At 64.3% G+C, this 22,897-nt stretch overlaps 3 protein-coding genes across 4 annotated transcripts; 2 read left to right on the top strand and 1 right to left on the bottom strand.

The window, feature by feature from the left end:
• The first annotated feature begins 996 nt into the window (after positions 1 to 996).
• On the top strand, positions 997 to 5,220 carry LOC110481093 (proteolipid protein 2). Its single transcript, XM_077789765.1, has 5 exons — positions 997 to 1,112; positions 2,928 to 3,080; positions 4,020 to 4,115; positions 4,672 to 4,759; positions 4,871 to 5,220. The coding sequence occupies exons 1-5, from the start codon at positions 1,026 to 1,028 to the stop codon at positions 4,888 to 4,890; spliced, it is 444 nt and encodes a 147-aa protein (XP_077645891.1). The 5' UTR covers positions 997 to 1,025; the 3' UTR covers positions 4,891 to 5,220.
• Positions 5,221 to 6,283: 1,063 nt separating this feature from the next.
• FTSJ1 (FtsJ RNA 2'-O-methyltransferase 1) lies at positions 6,284 to 13,691 on the top strand. Its single transcript, XM_077789682.1, has 13 exons — positions 6,284 to 6,369; positions 8,140 to 8,278; positions 9,061 to 9,130; positions 9,676 to 9,772; positions 10,919 to 10,997; positions 11,095 to 11,147; positions 11,257 to 11,310; positions 11,425 to 11,527; positions 11,623 to 11,706; positions 12,324 to 12,427; positions 12,948 to 13,133; positions 13,234 to 13,476; positions 13,614 to 13,691. Exons 2-13 carry the CDS (start codon positions 8,158 to 8,160, stop codon positions 13,689 to 13,691), a joined length of 1,272 nt encoding a protein of 423 aa, XP_077645808.1. The 5' UTR covers positions 6,284 to 6,369; positions 8,140 to 8,157.
• A 468-nt stretch (positions 13,692 to 14,159) lies between these two features.
• On the bottom strand, positions 14,160 to 20,096 carry PQBP1 (polyglutamine binding protein 1). Of its 2 annotated transcripts, none has more exons than XM_077789766.1 (7): positions 19,967 to 20,096; positions 18,385 to 18,562; positions 17,913 to 18,024; positions 17,055 to 17,164; positions 16,029 to 16,121; positions 15,686 to 15,746; positions 14,160 to 14,566 (listed from the first exon to the last, which is right to left on the bottom strand). In XM_077789766.1, the coding sequence occupies exons 2-7, from the start codon at positions 18,449 to 18,451 to the stop codon at positions 14,416 to 14,418; spliced, it is 594 nt and encodes a 197-aa protein (XP_077645892.1). In that variant the 5' UTR covers positions 18,452 to 18,562; positions 19,967 to 20,096; the 3' UTR covers positions 14,160 to 14,415. The 2 variants fall into 2 exon arrangements, with proteins under 2 accessions (XP_077645892.1, XP_077645893.1); XM_077789767.1 differs by having other exon boundaries at positions 19,650 to 20,096.
• Positions 20,097 to 22,897: the final 2,801 nt, after the last annotated feature.

Below are 22,897 nucleotides of genomic sequence, written 5' to 3' on the forward strand. Positions count from 1 at the left end.
CCCCGACCCAATCATCGCAGGGGATTCCCCGCTCCAAGCCCCGCCCCCCGGGACCCCCGACCCAATCATCGCAGGGGATTCCCCGCTCCAAGCCCCGCCCCCCGGGACCCCCGACCCAATCATCGCTGGGGATTCCCCGCTCCAAGCCCCGCCCCCCGGGACCCCCGACCCAATCATCGCAGGGGATTTCCCGCTCCAAGCCCCGCCCCCCCGGACCCCCGACCCAATCATCGCTGGGGATTCCCCGCTCCAAGCCCCGCCCCCCGGGACCCCCGACCCAATCATCGCAGGGGATTCCCCGCTCCAAGCCCCGCCCCCCGGACCCCCGACCCAATCATCGCAGGGGATTCCCCGCTCCAAGTCCCGCCCCCCGGGACCCCCGACCCAATCATCGCTGGGGATTTCCCGCTCCAAGCCCCGCCCCCCGGACCCCCGACCCAATCATCGCAGGGGAGTCCCCGCTCCAAGCCCCGCCCCCCGGACCCCCGACCCAATCATCGCAGGGGATTTCCCGCTCCAAGCCCCGCCCCCCGGACCCCCGACCCAATCATCGCAGGGGAGTCCCCGCTCCAAGCCCCGCCCCCCGGGACCCCCGACCCAATCATCGCTGGGGATTCCCCGCTCCAAGCCCCGCCCCCCGGGACCCCCGACCCAATCATCGCAGGGGATTTCCCGCTCCAAGCCCCGCCCCCCGGGACCCCCGACCCAATCATCGCAGGGGATTCCCTGCTCCAAGCCCCGCCCCCCGGGACCCCTCGCCGGGGTTTCCCCCCTCCCCTAACCGCCCGGTCACGTGACGGCGCGCGCCGCCCGCGGCCCCGCCCCCCCGCGCTCCCCTCGCCCATCCCTAATTGGGGTTTCCCCCGCCGCCAGGCCCCGCCCACCCGCGCCCCGCCAGCCAATGGCGTGCCGGCGCGCGCCGCCAGGCCCCGCCCCCGCGCCGTGCCAGCTCCTCGGGGCGCCCCCCCCGCTCCCCCCTCAGCTCCGCCACCGCCGCCGCCCGTTCGGTGCCGCCCGGTCCCGCCATGGAGTCCAGCGGGCCCCAGAGCTGCCCCGGCAACTGCCTCGCCTTCAGCCGCACCCACAAGGGGCTGGTGCTCATCGGCGAGATCGTGAGCCGCGGGGGGCGCCGGGGGACGGGGGCTCCGGGGCACCGCGGGGGCGGGATACCCTCGGCGGGGCCACACCGGGACACGCGCGGGCCCCGCGTGGGGCGGGGCACAGCGCGGTGGCCCGGTCCCGGTGTGCGGGGGGCAGGATGACTCGGTGCCCCGCTCCTTTGGGCTGGGGGGGACACGCCTGGCCGCTCGTTCGGGGCCGGGAGGATGCGCGAGTCCCGGCTCGGGACCGGGACAGGATGTCCGGGATCACCGGTTTTGGGGGGGGGATGCAGCAGGATACCTGGCTCCCCATTTTTGGGGGGCGCCCCCACACGTGCGGTCCCCTATTTGTGGGGAGGGCGGGATCCCAGTTTTGGGCGTCAGGAGAACGCCTGGCTCCGTGCTTTGGAAGGGATCGGGGACACCGCCGCACCGGCTCCCCGTTCCGGGGGGTCCCCATCCCGGGAGGGTCCCCATTCCGGGAGGGTCCCCATCCTCGGGGTATCCCCATCCTCGGGGTGTCCCCATCCTCGGGGTGTCCCCATCCCGGTGGGGATGCCCGGCTGTCGGAGCGCTCGGGCCGACCCGTGGAGCGAGGGACCCGGGTCTCGGGCGGGGGGGACACCCCCGCAGAGCGTCCCCGGTGCCGTGGGGCGCGGCGGGGACCCGCTCCCCCCGCGCCTCCCGCTCCCGTTTCGGGCGCGTGGAGGGGCAACGCCCTTGGGAAACGGGGGTGGGGCGGGGCAGGTGAGAAAGGGCGGGGCCGGAGGGCCCCGGGTTGAAAGCGGGGAGGGAGCCCGGACGTGCCCGGTGCCCGCCCGGGGGGAAGGGGCGGTTGGGGCGGAGCCCGGCCCGCCGTTCCAGCCGTTATTGCGCCAGCCCGGGCGGCGCCCGCCGGGAGCGGCCCCTTTAAGAGCCCCTGGCGGGCCCCACCCACGCCGTCGCCCCTTGAAGGGCGGGGGGGGGGCGCTGTTGTGCCGTTGCCATGGCGGCCGTTACCGGGAGACGGCCCCGCCCCGCCGCCCCCGCGGGCGGGGCCGAACCGGGGAACCGCGGCCGCCCGCAGGGGGCGCTCGGACACCCATGGGTGACCCCGCATGGGGGCGCTATGGGGGCTATAGGTGACACCACAGGGGGGCGCTATGGGGGCTATAGGTGACCCCGCATGGGAGCGCTATGGGGGCTATAGGTGACACCACAGGGGGGCGCTATGGGGGCTATAGGTGACCCCACATAGGGGCGCTATGGGGGCTATAGGTGACACCACAGGGGGGCGCTATGGGGGCTATAGGTGACACCACAGGGGGGCGCTATGGGGGCTATAGGTGACCCCGCATGGGGGCGCTATGGGGTCTATAGGTGACCCCTCAGTGCCCAATGGGGGACCATAAGGGCAGGGCACATTTTGGGGTCTCTATGGGGTCCATAGGGGCTCAGGGAGCCCAGGTGGAGCACACAGGGCCCATAGGGCACAATGCACAGATCCCATAGGGCTGGGGCACACTGTGGGGGCTCAGAGATAACCCGGGGAGCACACAGGGCCCATAGGGCACAATGCACAGATCCCATAGGGCTGGGGCACACTGTGGGGGCTCAGAGATAACCCGGGGAGCACACAGGGCCCATAGGGCACAATGCACAGATCCCATAGGGCTGGGGCACACACTGTGGGGTCTCTGTGGGGGTCAGAGATAACACAGGGCCCATCGGGCACGCCGCACGCATCCCCCACGTGCCGTGCCCGTCCCGCGGGGTCCCTCTGGGGTCTCGGCGGGTCCGTGGGGCTCGGGGCTGCCCCTATGGATGCCATAGGCGCCGTGCCCGCAGGTGCTGTGCGCGCTGACCCTGGCGTGCTTCGGGGCGTCGCGCTCGGGCTACGCGGGGCTGGCGGCGCTGGAGCTGCTCTTCGCCGCGCTGGTGCTGCTGGCCTGGAGCTGCCGCCTGCCGCCCCGGCTCTCCCTCATCTACTGGGGCTGGAGCGTGAGCGCTGGGGAGCGGCTGGGGAGGGGCTGGGGGGGCTGGGGAGGGGCTGGGGGGGACTGGGGAGGGGCTGGGAGGGGTTTGGGGGGGCTGGGGAGGGGCTGGGGGGGACTGGGGAGGGGCTGGGAGGGGTTTGGGGGGCTGGGGAGGGGCTGGGGAGGGGTTTGGGGGGCTGGGGAGGGGCTGGGGGGGGTTTGGGGGGACTGGGGAGGGGGATTACTGGGGGTTTGGGGGGCTGGGGAGGGGCTGGGGAGGGGTTTGGGGGGGCTGGGGAGGGGGATTACTGGGGGTTTGGGGGCCAATTGGGGGGGATTACAGGGGGTTTGAGAATTGGGGGGCTGGGGAGGGGTTTGGGGGGGATTACAAGGGTTTTGAGGAGCATTGGGGGTCTGGGGAAGGATTTGGGGGGATTATGGGGGGGATTACAGGGGGTTTGAGGAGAACTGGGGGGGCACTGGGGGGATTGCAGGGGGTTGGAGCAGCACTGGGGGGCCGTGGATGGGTTTGGGGGGATTACGGGGGGTTTGAGGAGAATTGGGGGCACTACCGGGGGTTTGAGGAACATTGGGGGCTGTGGATGGGTTTGGGGGGGATTACGGGGAGTTTGAGGATAATTTGGGGGCTATGGATGGTTTTGGGGGGCATTTGGGGGGGTTTGAGGAGCTCTGGGGTGCTGTGGAGGGGTTTGGGGGGATTACGGTGGGTTTGAGGAGCATTGGGGGGCTGTGGAGGGGTTTGGGGGGATTACGGGGGGTTTGAGGAGCATTGGGGGGCTGTGGAGGGGTTTGGGGGGCTCTGGGAGGGTTGGGGGGCCCTGCAGTGCCTGAGCTGCAGAGCATCCCTGGGAACTGGGGGTCCCCAGAGAGTCTGGGGGTTCCTGGGGGGGTCCCTAGAAAGTTTGGGGGGTCTCTCTGAGGGGTCCCATCTGTGCCCCCCCAGGACTTCATGCGCTGCCTCATCGGGGCTCTGCTCTTCCTCATCACCTCCCTCATCGTCATCATCGACCACCACGACGGCGCCGGCATCGCGGGAGGGGTGAGGAGGAATTCGGGGGGCTGAACCCCCCCATGGGTGCTGGGGCTCCTGACCAGGGGTAGGGAGAGGGTTTGGGGGTGCAGGGGGAATTTGGGGGTCTCTGATACCCCCAGCTGTTGGGGCTCGAGGCTGGGGGAGGGGGTTTGGGGGTGCAGGGGGAATTTGGGAGTCTCTCCTGCAGCTGTTTGGGATCCTGGCTGGGGTGAGGGGGGATTTGGGGATGCAGGGGAGGTTTTAGGGGTGCAGGGGGAATGTGGGGGTCTCTGACCCCCCACCCCCCAGGTGTTTGGGATCCTGGCTGGGGTGAGGGGTGGTTTTGGGGGTGCAGGGGGGGTTTTGGGGGTGCAGGGGTAATTTGGGAGTCTCTCCTCCAGGTGTTTGGGATCCTGGCTGGGGTGAGGGGGGATTTGGGGGTGCAGGGGGGGTTTTGGGGGTGCAGGGGTAATTTGGGGGTCTCTCCTCCAGGTGTTTGGGATCCTGGCTGGGGTGAGGGGGGATTTGGGGGTGCAGGGGGGGTTTTGGGGGTGCAGGGGTAATTTGGGGGTCTCTCCTCCAGGTGTTTGGGATCCTGGCCGGGATCCTGCTGGGCTACGACGCCTACATCACCCTCCCCACGCGGCAGGGCCACGGCGCCGCCGGCACTGGTGCGTACTGGGAGCACTGGGAAGGGGGTGCTGCCCCGTGGGGGCTCCCCAGAAGGTTTGGGGGTCCCCGGGGGTGGGATGTACTCACCCCCCGCTTTGTTCCCCCTCCAGCATCGCCGGGCGGTGTCTGAAGAACCCAAGAACCCCCCGGAGACCTCCCCCCGCACAGGGGGACCCCAGCCTTAAATTATTGAGGGGTCCCGACGCCGTGGTCCCCCCGGGGGGGTCTGGGGGTCCCACGGGAGCTGCCCCTCCCTCAAACGCCTTCGCAAGTGCCTTGAATCGCCTGTGCCTCAGTTTCCCCGCGGGGAGACCCCCTCAGGTTTAAAGGCGCCCTCGCCCCTCCTACGGGTTTTGGGGTGCCCGCCTCAGTTTTTGGGGTGTTTCCCCCCCCCTCCCTCAGCCTGCGGGAGGCTTTTGGGGGCAATCTATTGGGAAATAAATGGTTTTTATTATTGCAACGTTGGTTCCCGTGGGTCTGTCGCGACAACAGCCTGGCTGGGGATGTCGGCAGATCCTCAAAATGGACCCAAACCCCACAGCACGCCCCAAACCTCCCTCGGCTGGGGAAAATCCTCTCCCCTCATGGCAAAATTTGGGAGAGCCAGCCCTGAGCCAAAGGAACAAGGGAGGAAAACTCTTCCCCCTAAGAAACTTCCCGTCCCCTCATTGAAAAGGAAGGAAACTCCTCCATCCCTCGAGGAAAAAGGGAAGAAACTTCCCATCCCTCATGGAAAAGGAAGGAACTTCTCCATCCCACATGGAAAAAGAGAAGAAACTTCCCATCCCCTCATGGAAAAGGAAGGATACTCCTCCATCCCTCGTGGAAAAAGGGAATAATAAACTCCCTGTCCCCTCACTGAAAAAGGGAGGAAAACTCTTCCCCCCTCTGCTCACGGAAAAAGGGAAGAAACTTCCCATCCCCTCATGGAAAAAGGGAGGAAACTTCCCATCCCCTCATGGAAAAAGGGAGGAAACTCCTCCATCCCATATAGAAAAAGAGAAGAAACTTCCCATCCCCTCATGGAAAAAGGAAGGAACTCCTCCATCCCTCACGAAAATAGGGAGGAAACTCCTCCATCCCTCATGGAAATAGGGAAGAAACTCCTCCATCCCTCATGGAAATAGGGAGGAAACTCCTCCATCCCTCACGGAAAAAGGGAGAAAACCCGTCCATCGCTCACGGAAATACAGCGGATCCCCTCCGCCCCTGACGGCTCCCGCACAGCCAAAAACCAGCAGAAACCCCCGCTCAAAGAGCAAAGAGCAGCAGAAACCTCCTCTCAAAGAGCAAAGAGCAGCAGAAACCTCCTCTCAAAGAACAAAGAGCAGCAGAAATCTCCTCTCAAAGAACAAAGAGCAGCAGAAATCTCCTCTCAAAGAGCAGCAGAAACCCCCGCTCCCCTCACAGAAAAAGGCGGGAAAGCCGCAGCGCCGCTCGCGCCCCGCCGCGCGCACGCGCAGTGCCAAAACGAGGCTCTTCTCCCCCCCGCGCCCTCCCCTCACGCTCCCCGCCCGCCCCGGCCGCCGCCGTCCTCGCCGTCCTCACCGCGTCCGTTCCTCCTTCTTCCGGCGGCCGCTGCTGCCCGGTGCTTCCCCGCTGCGCTCCGGTACGGCGGGAGGGGCCGGGCGGGGCGGGAGAGGGGGAGGGGAGGGAGGTGGTGAGGGGGGGAGGGGGGAGCCGCGCGCGCCGGGGCGGGCGGGGCTGCGCGCGCGGGGGCGGGGGGAGGCGCGGGGCGCATGCGCGGGGGCGGGCGGGGGGTTGTGAATGTGGGTGTAATATTGGAATAGCGCGTCCCAAATTAATGGGAAATTAATGGGATTTAAGGGGTTTGGAGAGGTTTGAGCAGCCCCTGGGTGAGGGTCTGTGGGTTTAACATTGGAATAACGCATCCTAAATTAAATTAACGGGGTTTAAGGGGTTTGGAGTGTTTTGAGCAGCCCCTGGGTGAGGGTCTGTGGGTATTAACATCGGAATAACGCGTCCTAAATTAATGGGAAATTAATGGGATTTAAGGCGTTTGGAGGAGTGTGAGCAGCCCCTGGGTGAGGGCTTGAGTTTAGCAGCGAAATAACGCGTCCCGAATTAATGGGAAATTAATGGGATTTAAGGGATTTGGAGGGGTTTGAGCAGCCCCTGGGTGAGGGTCTGTGGGTTTAACATCGGAATAACGCATCCTAAATTAAATTAACGGGGTTTAAGGGGTTTGGAGTTGTTTGAGCAGCCCCTGTATGAGGGTTTGTGGTGGATGTGGGGTTTAACATGGGAATAATGCATCCTAAATTAAATTAATGGAGTTTTAGGGGTTTTGCTGGTTTGAGCAGCCCCTGGGTGAGGGCTTGGGTTTAGCAGCGAAATAACGCGTCCCATCCCAAGTTAATGGGAAATTAATGGGATTTAAGGGGTTTCTAGTGATTTGAGCAGCCCTTGGGTGAGGGTCTGTGGGTTTAACATCGGAATAACACTTTCTAAATTAAATTAATGGGGTTTAAGGGGTTTGGAGTGGTTTGAGCAGCCCCTGGGCACCCGTGGGTGGGGGACACAGGGTCTCTCTGAGGCCCCCCCATTTTGGTGTGCCCCCCATATAAACAGTGGGGTTTTTTTAGGGTAGAACCCACAAATAAACGGCAAAACTTATAAACAAGTAATGGGGTACACAAATAATGAGCTCTGGAGATTACCCCGTTTATGGGGTGCCCCCGTTTATGGGGTGTCCCCGTTAACGGTGTTCCCGTGTTTGGGGTGTCTCCCCATTATTTCGGGGTGTCCATGTTAATAGGGTGTCCCTGTTTTTGAGGCATTCCCTGGTAGATTTTGGAGTGTCCCTGGTAGGTTTTGGGGTGTCCCTGTTTTTAGGGTGTCCCCGCAGGTTTTGGGGTGCCCCCACTAACGGTGTCCCCGTTTTTGGGGTGTCCCCGTTTTTGGGGTGTTCCCACAGGTTTCGGGGTGTCCTCACGGTGTCCCCATTTTAGAGGTGTCCCCGGTAGGTTTTGGGGTGTCCCCTCAGGTTTTGACGTGTCCCCGGTAGGTTTTGGGGTGTCCCTGCAGGTTTCGAGGTGTCCCCTCAGGTTTTGGGGTGTCCCCGCAGGTGTTGGGGTGTCCCTGTCAACAGGGTGTCCCACAGGTTTTGGGGTGTCCCCGTTAATAGGGTGTCCCTGCACGTGTCAGGGTGTCCCCACTTACGGTGTCCCTATTTTCGGGGTGTCCCCCCGGGTATCAGGGTGTCCCCATTTTCGGGGTGTCCCCGTTTCCGGGGTGTCCCATTTTCGGGGTGTCCCCATTTTAGGGGTGTCCCCATTTTCGGGGTGTCCCGTTTTCGGGGTGTCCCGTTTTCGGGGTGTCCTCACTAACGGTGTCCCGTTTCCGGGGTCCCCCCCAGCTCCGGGCGCCCCCCGCCATGGGCCGCTCCTCCAAGGACAAGCGGGACGTGTATTACCGGCTGGCCAAGGAGGGCGGCTGGAGAGCGCGCAGCGCCTTCAAACTGCTGCAGCTGGAGCAGCGCTTCCAGCTCCTGCGGGGTACGGGGAACTGGGGAACTGGGGGGGCTGGGGGGAACTGGGGGGACTGGGGGGACTGGGGGGCTGGGGGGACTGGGAGCACTGGGAGCACTGGAGAGCGCGCAGCGCCTTCAAACTGCTGCAGCTGGAGCAGCGCTTCCAGCTCCTGCGGGGTACGGGGCACTGGGGGAACTGGGGGAACTGGGGGAACTGGGGGGAACTGGGGGCACTGGGGAACTGGGGAACTGGGAGCACTGGGAGCACTGGAGAGCGCGCAGCACCTTCAAACTGCTGCAGCTGGAGCAGCGCTTCCAGCTCCTGCGGGGTACGGGGAACTGGGGGGACTGGGGGGGCTGGGGGATTGAGGAAATGGGAGGATTGGGGGAATGTGTGGAACTGGGGACAGTGGGGGAATGGGGGAATTGGGGGGACTGGGGAGAGTGGGGGATTGGGGGACTGGGGGAACTGGGCGGCAAGGGGAGCGCTGGAGTCGCTGGGGACACTGGTGAAACTGGGAGCACTGATGTAACCGGTGTGACTGGGATCACTGGTGTCACTGGTGTCATTGGTGTCACTAACCGGTGTCACTGGTGTCACTAACTGGTGTAAATGGTGTAACTGGGCTCCAGCGGTCTGGGATCACTGTGTAACTGGTGTCACTGGTGTCACTGGTGTCACTAACTGGTGTCACTGGTGTCGCTGGTGTCACTGGTGTAACTAACTGGTGTAACTGGGCTCCAGGGGTCTGGGATCACTGTGTAACTGGTGTAACTAACTGGTGTCACTGGTGTCACTGGTTCCAGGGGTCCAGCGGGCCGTGGATCTTTGTGCAGCCCCCGGGAGCTGGAGCCAGGTGCTGAGTCGGCACCTCAGGTGGGACTGGGAGCACTGGGAGCACTGGGAGCCCCAGACTGGGGCACTGGTTTGGGGGGTCCTAGGCTGGCACTGGGAGCACTGGGAGCCCCAGACTGGGGATGCTGGTCTGGGGGTCCTAGGCTGGCACTGGGGGCACTGGGAGCCCCAAACTGGGACACTGGTTTGGGGGGTCCTAGGCTGGCACTGGGGGCACTGGGAGCCCCAGACTGGGGCACTGGGAGTCCTGCTTTGGGATCTGACTGAACTGGCACTGCCAACTGGGTGAACTGGGAGGACTGGGAATCCCAGTTTGGGACTGGGGGGGACTCAGGGAGGTTGGGTTGGGGGTCCCAGGAGAGCACTGGGGGGCTCTGGGGGGTTGCAGAGGAGCACTGGGGGGGCACTGGGGGTCCTGGGGGGCTCTGGGGGTCCCGGGGGGTCCTGGGGGGACTCTGGGGGCTCCCGGGGGTCCCAGGGGGCTTTGGTGGGGCTCTGGGGGTCCCGGGAGGCTTTGGGGGTCTCTGGGGGTCCCGGGGGTCCCTGGACACCCACCCCGCCCGCAGGGGCTCCGAGGGCGGCCCTGCCCAGGTGGTGGCCGTGGATCTCCAGGCCATGGCGCCGCTCCCGGGGGTGGTGCAGATCCAGGGGGACATCACCAAGGTGGGGACCCCAAAACCCCCCGAGACCCCAAAACCGCCCTGAGCCCACCAAAACACCCCCCGAGACCCCCAAAGCCCCCCAGAGCCCCCCAAACCCCCCTGACTCCCCCAAAACACCCTGAGACCCCCAAACCCCCGAGACAGCCCCCAAACCCCCCTGAGCCCCCCAAACCCCCCTGAGACCCCCAAAAAACTCCCTGAGCCCCTCAAAACCCCCATGAGCCCCCCAAAAAACCGACACTGAGCCCCCCAAATCTCTTGAGTCTCCCCAAAAGCCCCCTGAGCCCCCCAAAAACCGACCCTGAGCCCCCCCAAAACCCCACTCCTGCCCCATCCCTGCCCCATCCCTGCCCCTCTCCTGCCCCACTCCTGCCCCATCCCTGCCCCATCCCTGCCCCATCCCTGCCCCACTCCTGCCCCATCCCTGCCCCACTCCTGCCCCATCCCTGCCCCATCCCTGCCCCTCTCCTGCCCCACTCCTGCCCCATCCCTGCCCCACTCCTGCCCCATCCCTGCCCCATCCCTGTCCCTCTCCTGCCCCACTCCTGCCCCTCTCCTGCCCCATCCCTGCCCCACTCCTGCCCCACTCCTGCCCCATCCCTGCCCCACTCCTGCCCCATCCCTGCCCCTCTCCTGCCCCACTCCTGCCCCTCTCCTGCCCCATCCCTGCCCCATCCCTGCCCCACTCCTGCCCCATCCCTGCCCCATCCCTGTCCCACTCCTGCCCCACTCCTGCCCCATCCCTGCCCCACTCCTGCCCCATCCCTGCCCCATCCCTGTCCCACTCCTGCCCCTCTCCTGCCCCATCCCTGTCCCACTCCTGCCCCTCTCCTGCCCCATCCCTGCCCCACTCCTGCCCCACTCCTGCCCCTCTCCTGCCCCACTCCTGCCCCACTCCTGCCCCTCTCCTGCCCCATCCCTGCCCCACTCCTGCCCCACTCCTGCCCCATCCCTGCCCCACTCCTGCCCCACTCCTGCCCCACTCCTGCCCCTCTCCTGCCCCACTCCTGCCCCACTCCTGCCCCATCCCTGCCCCATCCCTGCCCCTCTCCTGCCCCTCTCCTGCCCCACTCCTGCCCCTCTCCTGCCCCTCTCCTGCCCCTCTCCTGCCCCTCTCCTGCCCCACTCCTGCCCTGCTGCCCCCCAGGCCTCCACGGCCCAGGAGATCCAGCGCCACTTCGAGGGGCACCCGGCCGACCTGGTGGTCTGTGACGGGGCCCCTGACGGTGAGTCTGGGGGGGCTGAGCCTGGGGGGTCCCCTGAACCCCAAAATCCCCCAAAGAGCCCCCAAAAAACCCCCCTGACCCCAACCCCCCCCCACAGTAACGGGGCTGCACGACCTGGACGAGTACATCCAGGCCCAGCTGCTGCTGGCGGTGAGTGTGGGGCTGCAGCCCCCCAAAACCCCCCCCAAACCACCTGGGGACCCCCCCAGTGCCACGGGGACCCCCCAAGTTCTAACTTTGGGGGTCTCCCCTCCTGCAGGCGCTGAACATCACCACCCACGTCCTGAAGAAAGGCGGCACCTTCGTGGCTAAAGTGAGGGGATCCCCTCCAAAATGAGGGGGGGTCCGGAGCCCCCCCGGCCCCAAAAAGGGGGTGCTGAGCCCCGTGGCCCCAAAAAGGGGGTGCTGAGCCCCGTGGCCCCCCCAGATTTTCCGTGGCAAGGACGTGACCCTGCTCTACTCCCAGCTGCGCCTCTTCTTCCCCGACGTCACCTGCGCCAAGCCCCGCAGCAGCCGCAACTCCAGCATCGGTGGGACCCCCCCCAAAAAAACTCCCCGGGACCCCCCTGGGCTTCGGGGAGACCCCCCTGAGTTTGGGGACCCCCCCGACCCCCTCTTTTGGCAGAGGCTTTCGTGGTGTGCCGTGGCTACAGCCCCCCCGAGGGCTTCGTGCCCACCATGGAGAACCCCCTGCTGGAGCCCGAGGCGGGTGAGCCCGGGGCTTTGGGGTGACTGGGGGGATTTGGGGTCCCTGAGGGGGCTTTGGGGTGTCTAGGGGGGATTTGGGGTCCCTGAGGGGGCTTTGGGGGTCCCTGAGGGGGCTTTGGGGTGTCTGGGGGGATTTGGGGTGTCTGGGGGGATTTGGGGTCCCTGAGGGGGTTTGGGGTCCCTGAGGGGCTTTGGGGTGTCTGGGGGGATTTGGGGTCCCTGAGGGGGATTTGGGGTCCCTGAGGGGGCTTTGGGGTGTCTGGGGGGATTTGGGGTCCCTGAGGGGGATTTGGGGTCCCTGAGGGGCTTTGGGGTCCCTGAGGGGGCTTTGGGGTGTCTGGGGGGATTTGGGGTCCCTGAGGGGGGTTCTGGCAGTCCATGGGGAGGTTTTGGGGTGTCTGGGGGGATTTTGGGGTGTCTGGGAACATTTGAGGGGTCCCAGGGTGGATCTGGGGGTCCCTGATGGGATTTTGGAGTGTCTGGGGACATTTTGGAGGTTCCTGGGGTGATTTTGGGCATTCCTGGGGTGATTTTGGGGTGTCTGGGGGATTTTGGGGGTCCTTGGGGGGATTTTGGGGTGCCCATGGATTCGGGGTCCCCCCGATTTCGGGGTCCCAGGGCTGTCCCTGGCCGCCCTCCCCGGCCCCTCCCGGGCCCTCGTTCCCTTCGTGGCCTGCGGGGACCTGAGCGCCTTCGACCCCGACCGCAGCTACCCCCTGCAGGTACTGGTGTGTACTGGGAGGGACTGGGGGGGACTGGGAGGGACTGGGAGGGACTGGGGGGGACTGGGGGGGACTGGGAGGGAATTGGGAGGGAACTGGGAGGGACTGGGGGGGACTGGGAGGGAACTGGGAGGGGACTCGGAGGGACTGGGAGGGAACTGGGAGGGGACTGGGAGGGACTGGGAGGAACTGGGAGGAACTGGGAGGGACTGGGGGGGACTGGGGGGGACTGGGGGGGACTGGGAGGGAATTGGGAGGGACTGGGGGGGACTGGGGGGGACTGGGAGGGAATTGGGAGGGACTGGGGGGGACTGGGAGGGAACTGGGAGGGAATTGGGAGGGACTGGGGGGGATTGGAAGGGAACTGGGAGCACTGGTTTGGACTGGGAGCACTGGGACCATACTGGGAGCTCTGGGCCATACTGGGGAGCACTGGGCTGTACTGGGAAGCACCGGAAGGCACTGGGGCCATACTGGTCCATACTGGTCCATACTGGGAGCTGACCGGACCCCTCCCCAGCTGGACCCCGCCCGGCCCTACAGCTTCGTGCCGCCCCCCGCGCCCCCCATCGCGCCCCCCTACGGCCGGGCCTGCCGCCTGCGCCGGGGGGCGCCGGAGCCCCGCGACACGGGGGGACCCCCGGGGGAAACGGGCGTGCAAGGACCCCCGGGTGTGCAAGGACCCCCGGGTGAGACGGGTGTGCAAGTACCCCTGGGGGAAACGGGCGTGCAAGGACCCCCGGGTGTGCAAGGACCCCCGGGCGAGATGGGTGTGCCGGGACCCCTGGGTGAGACGGGTGTGCAAGGACCCCCGGAGGAAACGGGTGTGCAAGGACCCCCGGGTGCGACGGGTGTGCAAGGACCCCCGGGTGCGATGGGTGTGCAAGGATCCCCGGGGGAAATGGGTGTGCAAGGATCCCCGGGTGTGCAAGGATCCCCGGGCGAGATGGCTGTGCCAGGACCCCCGGGTGAGACGGGTGTGCAAGTACCCCCGGGTGCGACGGGTGTGCAAGGACCCCCGGGGGAAGCGGGTGTGCCGGGACCCCCGGGTGAGGGGGACAAACCCCCGTGTGACATGGGTGTGCAAGGACCCCTGGGTGAGGGGACGGGTGTGCAAGGACCCCTGTGTGAGCAACTGCACCAGCTCCATCTGTGGGACTGAATCTCTGCCCAAAACGTGTGCAAGGACCCGGTGGGTGTGCAAGGACCCCCGTGGGTGCGCAAGGCCCCTCCCCTTGCACACGCGTGTGCAACACCCCAATAAACGCCCCTCGCTCGCTCCCGGGGCTGCGGCGCCTTTATTGCAGGAAGGGGGGCTGGGGGGACCCCGAAACTGGGGGCTGGGGGGAATTTGGGGGACCCCGAAACTGGGGAGAGCCCGGACTTGGGGGTTTGGGGGAACCACGAGTTTGGAGCGTCTGGAGGGATTTTTTGGGGAGATCCCAGGTTTTGGGGTTCCCGAGTTTTGGGGTTGCGAGTTTTGACATTCTCGGTTTTGAGGTTCCCCCTTTTGCGATTTCCCATTTTTGAAGTTCCCATTTCGGGGTTCCCATTCTGGGGTCCCGTTTCGGGTTCCCTGTTCCGGGTCCCTGTTTCGGGATCCCGTTTTTGGGGTCCTGTTTTGGGTTCCCGTTTTTGGGGTCCCATTTTGGGGTTCCCGTTCCGGGTTCCCGTTTGGGTCCCCCGTTCCGGGTTCCCATTCCGGGTTCCCGTTCTGGGTCCCCCATTCCAGGTTCCCATTTCGGGGTTCCCGTTCCGGGGTCCCGTTCCAGGTTCCCATTTCGGGGTTCCCATTCCAGGTCCCCGTTGGGGTCCCTGTTGGGGTCCCCGTTGGGGTCCCGTTCCAGGTCCCCGTTTGGGTCCCCGTTGGGGGTCCCGGTGGGGTCCCGTTCCGGGTCCCCGTTGGGGTCCCCGTTGGGGTCCCCGTTGGGGTCCCCGTTGGGGTCCCGCTGGGGTCCCGCTGGGGTCCCGGTGGGGTCCCGGTGGGGTCAGTCCTTGGCGCGCGAGGCCTCGGCGTTGGCGCGCAGCACGGCGCCGGGGCTGGGGTACGGCCGCTGCTGGAACAGGGGCCCGGCCGCCGTCGTGTCCGCGCCCGTCTTGGCCTCGTTGCGCTTGGGCAGCCCCGTGGACCACGAGCCCCTGCCGGGACAGCACCTGGGTCCCCCAGATCCCGGGGACCCCCCAAATCCCCCACATACCGGGGTACAGTCCCCAAATCCCCCACATACCGGGGTACACCCCTCAAATCCCCCACATACCGGGGTACACCCCCCAAATCCCGGGTGCCCCCCAAATCCCCCACATACCGGGGTGCACCCCCCAAATCCCCCACATACCGGGGTGCACCCCCCAAATCCCCCACATACCGGGGTACAGTCCCCAACTACCGGGGTACACCCCAAATCCCGGGTACCCCCCCCCCAAAATACCCCAAAACCGGGGTAGCCCCCAAAATATCAGGTACTCTTCCAAATCCTGGGGTAACCCCCCAAAATCCCCAAAATACCACAGTACACCCCAAATACCGGGGTATCCCCCCCAATCACCAAAAATCCTGGGGTAACCCCCCCACAAACCGGGGTACCCCCCAAAATCCCCAGAATATCAGGGTATCCCCCAAATCCCGGGCTACACCCCCAAATACTGGGGTAACCACCCAAACCCCCAGAATCCCGGGGTACCCCCCAAACCCCCAGAGTAACCCCCAAAATGCCAGGGAACCCCTCCCAAACCTGGGGTAAGTCTCAAAATCCCCCAAAATCCTAGAGTAACCCCCAAAAACCTCCCAAAATCCCAGGAGATCCCCCCTAGAACCCCCCAAAACCCCAGGAGACCCCCCCCAAAATGCTCAGAACCCCCAAAAACCCCCGGGTAACCCCCAAAACACCCAAGAGACCCCCCCCCAAAATGCTCAGAACCCCCAGAAATGCTGGAGTACCCACCCCAAAATCCCAAGCTAACCCCCCACAAACCCCCAGAATCCCAGGAAATCCCCCCTGAACCCCCCAAAATCCCAGGAAATCCCCCCCAAAACCCCAGGACATCCCCCCCAGAGCCCCCCAAAATCCCAGAAAATCCCCCTCAAAATCCCAGGAAAACCCCCCAGAGCCCCCCAAAATGCCAGGAAATCCCCCCCAAAATGCCAGGAAATCCCCCCCCAAAACCCCAGGAGATCCCCCCAGAGCCCCCCAAAATCCCAGGAGATCCCCCCAGAGCCCCCCAAAGCCCCGGGCACCCCAAATCCCGTCCCGGCCGTACCGGGGCGCGTCCGAGTAGGCGCTGGGGTCCATCGGGTCCAGCTCCTCGTCCTTGCGCCCGCCTGGGGGCACGGGGGGTCAGCACCCCAAAGCTGGGGTACCCCCCCCCCCAGCACTCCAAAACTGGGGTACCCCGGGCACCCCCAAATCTGGGTAACCCCCCCCCCCCGCCCGGCACCCCAAAGCTGGGGAACCCCCCCGGGCACCCCCAAATCTCGGGGTGCCCCCAGACCCTGGGGTGCCCCCAAATCCCGGGGTGCCCCCAGACCCTGGGGTGCCCCCAAATCCCCCAAATCCCGGGGTGCCCCCAAACCCGGGGTGCCCCCGACCCCGGGCGCCCGCACCTCTCTTGCCCTTGGGGTACGGTGCCAGCTCCTCGCGCCGGTGCCCGCGGCGCTCCCGCGGCGCCTCCTCCTTCTCGGGGGGCTCCTCAGCCTCTGGGGGGGCACCGCGCCTTGGGGGGACCCCGAAATCCCCCAAGGGTGGGGGGGGGGGCTCGGGGGGGACCCCAAAATCCCCCAAGGGTGGGGGGAGGCTCGGGGGGACTGAGGGGTTTGGGGGGCTCAGGGATTTTTGGGGGGTTTGGGGCACTCGGGTTGGGGGGCCTCAGGGATTTGGGGGGTTCAGGGGTTTGGGGGAGCTCTGGGGTCTGGGGGGTTTGGGGCACCCAGGGTCGGAGGGAATTTGGGGGGGCTCAGGTGTTTTGGAGCGTTTGGGGGGTTCAGGGGTTTGGGGGGATTTGGGTTCGGGGGTGTCAGGGTTTGGGGTTTAGGGGTTTGGGGTCTCAGGGTTTGGGGGTTCAGGGTTTGGGGGTTTGGGTCTCAGGGTTTGGGGGTCTCAGGGTTTGGGGTGTCAGGGTTCGGGGGTTTTAGGGGTTTGGGGGGATTTGTGGTTTGGGGTGTCAGGGTTTGGGGTCTCAAGTTTTTGGGGTGTCAGGGTTCGGGGGTTCAGGGTTTGGGGGCTCAGGGTTAGGGGGTTTGGGGTCACAGGGTTTTTGGGGTTCAGGGTTTGGGCTTTGGGGTCTCAGGGTTTTTGGGGTTCAGGGTTTGGGGGCTCAGGGTTTGGGGTCTCAGGTTTTTGGGGTTCAGGGTTTGGGGGGGATTTGGGGTTTGGGAGCTCAGAGTTCGGGGCTCAGGGGTTTTGGGGTCTCAGGATTCAGGGTTTGGGGGCTCAGGGTTTTTGGGGTTCAGGGTTTGGGGGTTCAGGATTTGGGGTCTCAGGGTTCAGGGTTTGGGGTCTCAGGTTTTTGGGGTTCAGGGTTTGGGGGGGATTTGGGGTTTGGGAGCTCAGAGTTCGGGGCTCAGGGGTTTTGGGGTCTCAGGGTTCAGGGTTTCGGGGTTCAGGGTTCGGGGCGGGGGTCCCGCACCCACCTGTGCCCCCCTTGTTCCTGCGGGCGGCGCGGGCGGGGGCGGCGCCGAGGTCACCGGGGGGCAGCCACGACACCAGGTCGGTGTCCACGTTCCAGTAGTAGGGCAGCCCGCTGGGGTATGGATGCTATAGGGCTGGGGGCCTATAGGGCCTGGGGGCCCTACGGACCCCACAGAGCTGTCTGGGGACCCTACAGGGCCTGGGGAACCTATGGATCCTATAGGGGCTGGGGGGCTCTACGGGTACTCTAGGGCTTGGGGACCCCATGGATCCTATAGGGCCTGGGGGGCCCTATGGGTCCTATAGGGCCTGGGGACCCCATGGATCCTATAGGGCCTGGGGAGCCCTGTGGATCCTATAGGGCCTGGGGAGCCTATGGACCCCACAGAGCTGTCTGGGGACCCTACAGGGCCTGGGGACCCTATGGGATCTATAGGGGCTGGGGGGCTCTACGGGTCCTCTAGGGCCTGGGGGGCCCTATGGACCCCATAGAGCCCAGAGGGTGGGGCTCTCAGGGGTGGGGCTCACGGTGGGTGGGGGTTTTGGGGGCAGGGCTCAGGGTGGGTGGGGCTCTCAGTGGGTGGGGCTCATGGTGGGTGGGGGTCTCGGGGGCAGGGCTCAGGGTGGGTGGGGCTCTCAGTGCACGGGGCTCTCGGGGCGGGGCTCTCGGGGCGGGGGTCTCGGGGCGGGGGTCTCGGGGGTGGGGCTCAGGGGCGGCTCTCGGGGCGGGGCTCACAGGGGCGGGCTCTCGGGGCGGGGGTCTCGGGGCGGAGGTCTCGGGGCGGGGGTCTCGGGGCGGGGGTCTCGGGGCGGGGGTCTCAGGGTGGGCTCTCGGGGCGGGGTCTCGGGGCGGGGCTCACCAGGTGGGGTCGATGACCTTGTACCAGGGGGGCATCAGCCCCTCGAGCCGCGAGGCCTCGTAGTCCACGTGGGCGTCGTCGTAGTCCTCGGCGATGATCTCCTCCTCGGGCTCTGGGCGGGGCCGTCAGCCTGGCCACGCCCCCTGCCCCGACCCCGCCCACCTCACCATAACCCCATCCATTTCTAACCCCGCCCATTTCTAACTAACCCCGCCCATTTATGCATAACCCCGCCCACTTCTGCATAACTCCGCCCATTGTCCCAACCCCGCCCACAACCCCAACCCTGCCCCCTGCTCCTAACCCCGCCCACTTCCACCTAACCCCGCCCACTTCCACCTAACCCCGCCCACTTCCACCTAACCCCGCCCACTTCCACCTAACCCCGCCCACTTCCACCTAACCCCGCCCATTTCTCCCGGCCCCGCCCATTTCTCCCGGCCCCGCCCATTTTCCCGGCCCCGCCCCTCACCGGGCTCCAGGTGTTTGAGCAGCCCCCGCTTGGCCAGGCGGGACTGGAGCGTCACCGGCAGCGGCATCGGCACCGGGACAGCACCGGGACAGCAACCGGGACAGCAACCGGGACACCGGGACGGCACCGGGAACAGCCGGGAACAACCGGGACACCCAAACAGCAGCCGGGATCCTGGCTGTGGACACAAACAGGAACGGGGTCAGCACCGGGACACACGGGGGATCACCGGGACACACCGGGACACACCGGGGATCACCGGGACACACCGGGGATCACCGGGAGACACCGGGGATCACCGGGACACACCGGGGATCACCGGGACACACCGGGGATCTCCGGGACACACCGGGGACACACCAGGGATAACCGGGGATAACCGGGACACACCGGGGATCACCGGGAGACACCGGGGATCACTGGGACACGCCGGGGACACACCAGGGATAACCGGGGATCACCGGGACACACCGGGGATCACCGGGACACACCGGGGATCACCGGGAGACACTGGGGACACACCAGGGATAACCGGGATACACCGAGGATAACCGGGACACACCGGGGATAACCGGGGACACACCAGGGATAACCGGGATACACCGAGGATAACCGGGACACACGGGGGATAACCGGGGATAACCAGGACACACCGGGGATCACCGGGACACACCGGGGATAACAACCGGGGACCGCAGCAGGGAACCAGTAACACCAGTACAGCCACAGTTCCCCCAGTTCAATCCCAGTTCAGTCCCAGTTCGCTCCCAGTTACCACCACAGTTTGTTCCCAGTTCAATCCCAGTTATCCCAGTTCGGCCCAGTTTTCCTCCCAGTTACCCCAGTTCAGCCCCAGTTAGCCCAGTTCAATCCCAGTTTCTCTCCCAGTTCCCCCACTTCGCTCCCAGTTTGGTCCCAGTTCACTCCCAGTTACCCCAGTTCACTCCCAGTTTGCTCCCAGTTCCCCCAGTTCAATCCCAATCTCTCCTAGTTCACTCCCAGTTACCCCAGTTCACTCCCAGTTACCCCAGTTTGGTCCCAGTTTGCTCCCAGTTCGCTCCCAGTTACTCCAGTTCAGTCCCAGTTTGCTCCCAGTTCACTCCCAGTTACCCCAGTTCGCTCCCAGTCTCTCCCAGTTTGTCCCAGTTCACTCCGAGTTGCCCCAGTTCAGTCCCAGTTCCCCCAATTCAGTCCCAGTTCAATCACAGTCTGCTCCCAGTTCCCCCAGTTCACCCCTAGTTCAGTCCCAGTTCTCTCCCAGTTACCCCAGTTTGGTCCCAGTTCTCTCCCAGTTTGTCCCAGTCTCTCCCAGTTACCCCAGTTCGGTCTCAGTTTGGTCCCAGTTCTCTCCCAGTTTGTCCCAGTCTCTCCCAGTTACCCCAGTTCAGTCTCAGTTTGCTCTCAGTTGTCCCAGTTTGTCCCAGTCTCTCCCAGTTCTCTCCCAGTTACCCCAGTTCGCTCCCAGTTCGCTCCCAGTTCCCCCAGTTCAATCCCAGTCTCTCCTAGTTCACTCCCAGTTACCCCAGTTTGGTCCCAGTTACCCCAGTTTGGTCCCAGTTCTCTCCCAGTCTCTCCCAGTTACCCCAGTTTGGTCCCAATTCTCTCCCAATTCTCTCCCAGTTTGTCCCAGTTCGATTCCGTTTCTCTCCCGGAAGTCGCCGCCGGCCGCGCGCCGCTCACGTGACCCCCCCGCCCCTTTAGCCCCGCCCCTGTTGCCGCGGCAACCGCGCCGTCTTTCCGGCCCACCACGTGATCCGCGCCCCGACCAATCGGCGGCCGGCGCGGGGCAGCGCTCGGCCAATCAGAGCCCGGGGAGGCGGCGCGCGCGCGGCTGTGTGCTGGCCTGGGCGCCGCCATGTTGGGGGGGGCACCAAGAGCACCCAGAGAACCCAAAGAAACCACAGCACCCACAGCACCCAGAGCACCCACAGCACCCACAGCACCCACACACCTACAGCACCCACTGCACCCAGAGCACCCACACACCCACACACCTACAGCACCCACTGCACCCACACACCTACAGCACCCACACACCTACAGCACCCACTGCACCCAGAGCACCCAGAGAGCACCCACAGCACCCACACACCCAGAGCACCCAGAGAGCACCCACAGCACCCACACACCTACAGCACCCACACACCTACAGCACCCACTGCACCCACTGCACCCAGAGCACCCACAGCACCCACACACCTACAGCACCCACACACCCACACACCCAGAGCACCCAGAGCACCCACACACCCACAGCACCCACTGCACCCAGAGCACACAAAGCACCCAGAGCACCCAGAGCACCCAGAGTACCCACACACCCACAGCACCCAGAGCACCCAAAATCGGTCATGAAACACCCCAAAATCGGTCACGGGGCACCCCAAGGTCTCTTGTGGGGAGCCCCAAAACTGGGCAGGGGCCCCCCAAAATTCAGAATGGGGCCCCCAAAATCCCCTCCCACCCAAGGGAGCCCCAAAATCCCCTCCCACCCAAGGGACCCCCAAAATCCCCTCCCACCCAAGGGAGCCCCAAAATCCCCTCCCACCCAAGGGAGCCCCAAAAACGCCGCCCCGAGCCCCCCGTGCTGCGCCCCCCTCGGCGATTTGGGGGAGATTTTGGGGGATTTTGGGGGATTTAGGGATTTGGGGGTTTTTGGGGATTTTGGGGCGATTTGGGGTTTTTGGGGGGTTTTTGGGGTTTTCGGGATTTTTGGGGGAATTTTGGGGTTTTGGGGGTTTGGGAGAGGTTTGAGGGTTCAGGGTTTTGGGGGAGCTCAGGGGTTTTGGGGGGTCAGGAATTTTGGGGGGTTCTTGCGGTTTTGGGGTTCAGGGCGTTTGGGGGTTTGGGGGGATTTTGGGGGTTCAGGGGATTTTGGAGGACTTTGGGGGGGTTCAGAGGATTTTGGGGGATTTTTTGGGGGGCTCAGGGTATTTTTGGGGAATTTTTTAGGGGGCTCAGAGGATTTTTGGGGGGTTCAGGGAATGTTTGGGGGATTTTTGGGGGGGTGTTCAGAGGATTTTGAGGGATTTTTTGGGGGGTTCAGGGGATTTTTGGGGGGTTCAGGGTATTTTTTGGGAAATTTTTAGGGGGCTCAGAGGATTTTTGGGGGGGTTCAGAGGATTTTGGGGGATTTTTGGGGGGTTCAGGGGATTATGGGTGATTTTTTGGGGGTGTTCAGAGGATTTTGGGTGATTTTGGGGGGTTCAGGGTATTTTTGGGTGATTTTTGGGGGGGTTTAGAGGATTTTGGGTGATTTTTGGGGGGTTCAGGGGATTTTTGGGTGATTTTTTGGGGGGTTCAGGGTATTTTTTGGGGATTTTTTAGGGGGCTCAGAGGATTTTTGGGGTGTTCAGGGTATTTTTGGGTGATTTTTGGGGTTCAGGGTATTTTTGGGTGATTTTTTGGGGGTGTTCAGAGGATTTTGGGTGATTTTTGGGGTGTTCAGGGTATTTTGGGTGATTTTTGGGGGGTTCAGGGTATTTTGGGTGATTTTTTGGGGGTGTTCAGAGGATTTTGGGTGATTTTGGGGTGTTCAGGGTATTTTGGGTGATTTTTTGGGGGTTCAGGGTATTTTGGGTGATTTTTTGGGGTGTTCAGGGTATTTTTGGGTGATTTTTTGGGGGTTCAGGGTATTTTGGGTGATTTTTGGGGGGTTCAGGGTATTTTGGGGGATTTTGGGGGGTTCAGAGGATTTTGGGTGATTTTTGGGGTGTTCAGGGTATTTTGGGTGATTTTTGGGGGTGTTCAGGGTATTTTGGGGGATTTTGGGGGGTTCAGGGTATTTTTGGGTGATTTTTGGGGGTTCAGGGTATTTTGGGGGATTTTGGGGGTTCGGGGGCGTGGCCGTGGGCGGAGCCGCCGCCCAAGCCCCGCCCCCGGGTTTGGGGTTTGGGGGGCCCCGGGTGGGGGGGCAGTTCGTCCTCAGCGCGGGACAACGGTGAGGGAGCGGGGGGGCGGGGGAATTTTGGGGATTTTGGGGATTTTGGGGGTTTTGGGGATTTTGGGGGATTTTGGGAGATATTTTGGGGATTTTTGGGGGAATTTGAGGGGATTTTGGGGGGGATTTGGGGGATTTTGGGAGATATTTTGGGGATTTTTGGGGGGATTTTGGGAGATATTTTGGGGGTTTTGGGGGGGTTGGGGATTTTGTGGGGATTTTTTGGGATTGTTAAGGAATTTTGGAGGGGTTTTGGGGGATTTGGGGGATTTTTTAGGGGATTTTCGGGGATTTTGGGAAGGATTTGGTGAATTTTTGGAGGGTGTGGGAGGATTTTTGGGGATTTTGGGGGGATTTTGGGGGATTTTAGGACAATTTTGGGGGACTTTGGGGATTTTGGAGATTTTTGGGGAACTTTTTGGGGATTGGGGGGATTTGGGGGGGATTTTGTGTGGATTTGGGGGATTCGGAGGATTTCGGGGGATTTGGGGGAATTTTTAGGGGATTTTTGGAGTTTTTGGGGAGTTTTGTGCTGGGTTTGGAGCTTTTTGGGGCTTTGGGTTTTTTTGGGAT

Source organism: Lonchura striata, chromosome 36 (genome assembly GCF_046129695.1).
Source record: "Lonchura striata isolate bLonStr1 chromosome 36, bLonStr1.mat, whole genome shotgun sequence".
NCBI classification, from domain to species: Eukaryota; Metazoa; Chordata; class Aves; order Passeriformes; family Estrildidae; genus Lonchura; species Lonchura striata.

What these genes read in the sequence shown, in the direction of transcription:
- LOC110481093 (XM_077789765.1), top strand. Translation starts at nt 1,026, where the DNA reads ATGGAGTCCAGCGGGCCCCAGAGCTGCCCCGGCAACTGCCTCGCCTTC. An exon ending in TCATCTACTGGGGCTGGAGC is followed by an intron (nt 3,081 to 4,019) that starts GTGAGCGCTGGG and finishes GTGCCCCCCCAG; the next exon opens with GACTTCATGCGCTGCCTCAT. An exon ending in CCACGGCGCCGCCGGCACTG is followed by an intron (nt 4,760 to 4,870) that starts GTGCGTACTGGG and finishes TTCCCCCTCCAG; the next exon opens with CATCGCCGGGCGGTGTCTGA.
- FTSJ1 (XM_077789682.1), top strand. Translation starts at nt 8,158, where the DNA reads ATGGGCCGCTCCTCCAAGGACAAGCGGGACGTGTATTACCGGCTGGCC. An exon ending in CTGTGACGGGGCCCCTGACG is followed by an intron (nt 10,998 to 11,094) that starts GTGAGTCTGGGG and finishes CCCCCCCCACAG; the next exon opens with TAACGGGGCTGCACGACCTG. An exon ending in CGGGTGAGACGGGTGTGCAA is followed by an intron (nt 13,134 to 13,233) that starts GTACCCCTGGGG and finishes CGGGTGTGCAAG; the next exon opens with GACCCCCGGAGGAAACGGGT.
- PQBP1 (XM_077789766.1), bottom strand. Translation starts at nt 18,451, where the DNA reads ATGCCGCTGCCGGTGACGCTCCAGTCCCGCCTGGCCAAGCGGGGGCTG. An exon ending in AAGGTCATCGACCCCACCTG is followed by an intron (nt 17,165 to 17,912) that starts GTGAGCCCCGCC and finishes TCCATACCCCAG; the next exon opens with CGGGCTGCCCTACTACTGGA. An exon ending in GTACCCCAAGGGCAAGAGAG is followed by an intron (nt 15,747 to 16,028) that starts GTGCGGGCGCCC and finishes CCGTGCCCCCAG; the next exon opens with GCGGGCGCAAGGACGAGGAG.